Genomic DNA, 3,706 nt, shown 5'->3' with positions numbered 1-3,706 from the left:
TCTCAGAGTACCTCATCCTGGCCTCCCCATAGGTGCTCATGAGGTGCTTGTCCCAGATCTGACCCCCAAGGACAAAGCAGGCTTCTCTTCATTCCTATAGTCATTGGAGTTTTACCTCTATACCCCCTTCTCTGAAATTCTGTAACAGTCTTTTCCTGTCGTCCAGCTCATTGTAGCTCACCCACACAGGCCTCTCTCTAGGGACCTCTCAGTATGGAGCATCGTAGGCTCAGAGACCACCAGCCATCAGGGTGGACCTGTCTCTCCATCCCCGGGACCCTGCCAGCTTGTGGTCTTTGAACATCCATCTCCTCAGATGAGCGACCTTACTAACTACCCTTGTGATGAAGGGGAGGTCCTCATTCCACTCCTACTTGGGGATCTCAGCCCTGGATGGCTCCAAAGTACAACCCGTTCACCATCTCTCCCAGAAGCACATTGAATCTTCCTGGAACCGGACCTCCATGAAGCACCATGTGGCATAACACGTAGCTGCATAGTTTAAGCTCTTACTCTGAAATTCAAAATTTTACACTGAAAATTTTTTTCTTTGGCCACTTTTTCTAATGAAACCAGGGAAAACAGTGCCAAGTATTGATGTAGCAATGCCTGAACTCTCCTGTTTGGATTTTCATCTATAAAAAAACAAACCATAATTAGAGAGAAACCAGTTATGAAATAGAACAAACTACCTAGATCATGTTGTACATTTCCTGTTCCATTTCCCCACCCCGTACTCCTCTCTCTTTGGTGTCACTGAGGGTATAAATTGGGGCTGGGCTCAGTGTGTGCATTCACATTAAAGGCCACCATGAAGACAGGCACAGCCTTTGTCCTAGTGGCTTTTGTTATCTTGGGGATGGAGATGGCCTTCGCTCAGAGAGGTGGTCATGGAGGTAAGGGTGCTGAGGGGGTCCTACCTGAGAGCAGAGGAGGCTCAGAGCCCAGCTTCTTACCTGGGATGGTGGGGCACAGGAACAGGCTGCAGAGTGGAGATGTGGCATTGATCAGTCCCACTTTCTTTAACCTTCGGGAGTGATCACCCTGCGTTTCCCATTCTTCTTTTTCAATCCTCACCCAAATATATGCTTATTGACGAGAGAGAGAGAGAGAGAGAGAGAGAGAGAGAGAGAGAGAGAGGGAGGGAGGAGAGAGAAGAGAGGAGAGAGGACATGGATTGGTTGCCTACCATCCGCGTCCCAGGAGGGGATTGAACCTGCAATATTTTCAGTATGTGGGGTGATGCTCCAACCAACTGAGCCACACCAACCAGGGCCCCATTCTTCTTATCAGATCAGGTTGGGCCTTATTAAAAGTTGGGGCTCTCTCTAGATGTGCCTGGGATGTAGGGCTCCAACACTGAGTAGCTCCAGGATGAACATGGGGTACGTGTGAGGTGGGAAGACGGAAGTCTGGGATCAGAGATGTTTCTAATATCTTCTTCTAAGGAGGAAAGAAGAGGCTTATGACAGAGCAGGTTTCTTGCCTGCTGGGACTGGGCAGCCTTTGTAGCAGGGAGAACATTCTCCTAAGGGCCTGACTGTGAAAATGGGGACTTCAGTGTGAGGGTAGAGCTACAAAGGCTGAGGGTGGGTCCAGGAGTACAAAAAAGAAATGAAAGAGGTTGGATTCCTGCCAGAAGTGAGCCCGTAGACCTCTAACAGCTGTTTTCATACCTGGTTAGTGACTATTCCAGACTCCACACACACCATTGTATGTTTCAGGGGGAAAGAGACCTGGAGTCTGCCCCAAGGTGCCCAAAGATACCGCTGGGATTTGTGCTGAAATGTGCTCAGGAGATTACTCATGTCCCAGGGGAATGAAATGTTGCAGCAATGGATGTGGCCATGTATGCAAACGTGCTATCCATGTGGTGAGTATAAATCCGTCAAGAGCTGACAAGGGTGTTAACTACTCCACAGTGGACTTTCCTGGGGCCGATGGATGTTCATATGTCCACTGCACACAGAAGTCTGGGTAACTCCAAGAGAAAGAGGCTGGAAGTGAATGGCAGAAGGACACCTGGCTGCATTATCTAAGACCCTCTCCTCAAAGAGAAGCCCTATCCCTGTCTCTGTTCCCGAGGGGGTTCTCAGTTGAGACAAGTAACCAAGATCCGAGATTCACAGGTCATTACTGACCCAGGGTTTGTCACCCTCCTTCCCCTTCCCCACCAAGGGGGCTTCACTCTTCCTAGAAAATGGGTGATCCTGGGAGGCAAAGGGAAAGGAAAGAGAACCCCAATTAGGGAGGCGTTGTGCTGAACTTGAGATAAAAAGGTAAACACAGCTTGTTCATGGAGACAGAACTACGTAAATAATTACAACCCAGGGTGACCACAGCTTTGCACAAATTTCTACTGAGGTCTGTGGAAGCACAGGGAAGAGTTATTGGTTTTGCCTGGGAGGGTGGATCAGTGGAGGTTGGGAAGGTTGTCAGAGAGTAGAGAACATTTAAGGAAGAGCTTCAAGGAGGCATACAGTTTGCCACAGTAAGGAAGGGCAGTACAGATGATGGGGAAATGTGGATCCTACGCTGGAGATGGGAAAGTGATTAAGATTGTGGTCAGTAGAATTTGCAACATCTCAGGAGAGGATCATCCAAGCCAGGGTCCAGAAAGGAATGAGCTGCCTTGCCAAAGAGTTTGGTAGACTCCTGGAGGTTTCTGAGCAGAGGAAATGTCATGATCAAATTTATATTTTAAAAGGGTGGTGTTGATGACCATGTTGATGACACTGTGGAGGAAGAGTGGGGGTTGTAAGCCTGCCTGGAGACCAGCCCCAGAAGATTTCTCATGAATATATCCGTCCAGTGCTTGGCATAACTTTTTCCACACACCATTCTTGGCAAGTGTCTATCCCTTGACGTGCAGTCCCAGAAGATGAAGATCTAAAGTGGTGGAGAGGCCGATTCTAAAGAGCTTGTGTCCCAAATAAATTGTATCTGTGGCATTATTGAGACTGTGTCATTCTTCCCATTTAGACATTCTTTCTAGTGGACCCTCTGTGGATGAACAGAACGGACTGTGTGCCCTGTACTGAGCCCATGAATACAAGGCACTCAGGATAGATCAGAGGCAAGGTCTGCCAGCTAGTTTCTTTCCTCCTTCCATGTCCATGTATCTAAACAGGGCAAAGGGCATGATAATATTTTCTCAAGCATTCTGGGAATATGATTTTGGTCCAGAAAAACATGACCTTGTAGCACATAACAGGCCTATAGTAGCAGCATCTATTAGGGCTGACTCAGAAGGAGTAGTAGCAGACGCAACTGTGGAGATATTCTATTCTAAGGCAATACACCGAATTGTAGCAGGACTGGATGCCTAACACTATGAGAGCAACTCTGGCCCTTGGGATGTGGGGCTTTGAGTGGCGTGGCTGGGAAGTGGTCAGGAGTTAGGATAAGTTGGGACATAGGATCTGTGGGTGGAGTCTTTGATTCAGAGTTTTCCTGAGGCAGAGGATAAGCCTGGGTCTCCCAAAGAAGCCCTGACAAAAGCGATGGTCTGGGCTGACCCTACAAGCTCCATCTCCCAGCGCTCTCTGTTCACTTTTCCACCTCGATTGCCCCACGTAGCCTCTGCCCTGGTCTGCCATGCCTGCTTGTCCCTGCCGTCTAGCACATCTTATAACCCCGGCGGCCCATGGCCTCACCAGCCTGTGCATTGGAATGAGGGCATATTAGCTTTGATACCTTCTTTTAC

At 48.6% G+C, this 3,706-nt stretch overlaps 1 protein-coding gene across 1 annotated transcript; it reads left to right on the top strand.

Moving 5' to 3' along the window:
• Positions 1-811: 811 nt before the first annotated feature.
• Positions 812-2,902, top strand: LOC138994785 (WAP four-disulfide core domain protein 18-like). The gene is made up of 3 exons (XM_070394957.1): positions 812-896; positions 1,725-1,873; positions 2,708-2,902. Exons 1-3 carry the CDS (start codon positions 812-814, stop codon positions 2,759-2,761), a joined length of 288 nt encoding a protein of 95 aa, XP_070251058.1. The 3' UTR covers positions 2,762-2,902.
• The last annotated feature ends 804 nt before the right edge of the window (positions 2,903-3,706 follow it).

The sequence above is a fragment of the Myotis yumanensis genome, unplaced genomic scaffold (assembly GCF_028538775.1).
Source record: "Myotis yumanensis isolate MYYU_CA2020_CCGP unplaced genomic scaffold, mMyoYum1.0.hap1 SCAF_16, whole genome shotgun sequence".
Taxonomy (NCBI): domain Eukaryota; kingdom Metazoa; phylum Chordata; class Mammalia; order Chiroptera; family Vespertilionidae; genus Myotis; species Myotis yumanensis.
Note: the sequence above shows the minus strand (reverse complement) of the source record. Positions and strands in the feature narration are given on the sequence as shown.

What these genes read in the sequence shown, in the direction of transcription:
- LOC138994785 (XM_070394957.1), top strand. Translation starts at nt 812, where the DNA reads ATGAAGACAGGCACAGCCTTTGTCCTAGTGGCTTTTGTTATCTTGGGG. An exon ending in TCAGAGAGGTGGTCATGGAG is followed by an intron (nt 897 to 1,724) that starts GTAAGGGTGCTG and finishes TGTATGTTTCAG; the next exon opens with GGGGAAAGAGACCTGGAGTC. An exon ending in GCAAACGTGCTATCCATGTG is followed by an intron (nt 1,874 to 2,707) that starts GTGAGTATAAAT and finishes ATATTTTAAAAG; the next exon opens with GGTGGTGTTGATGACCATGT.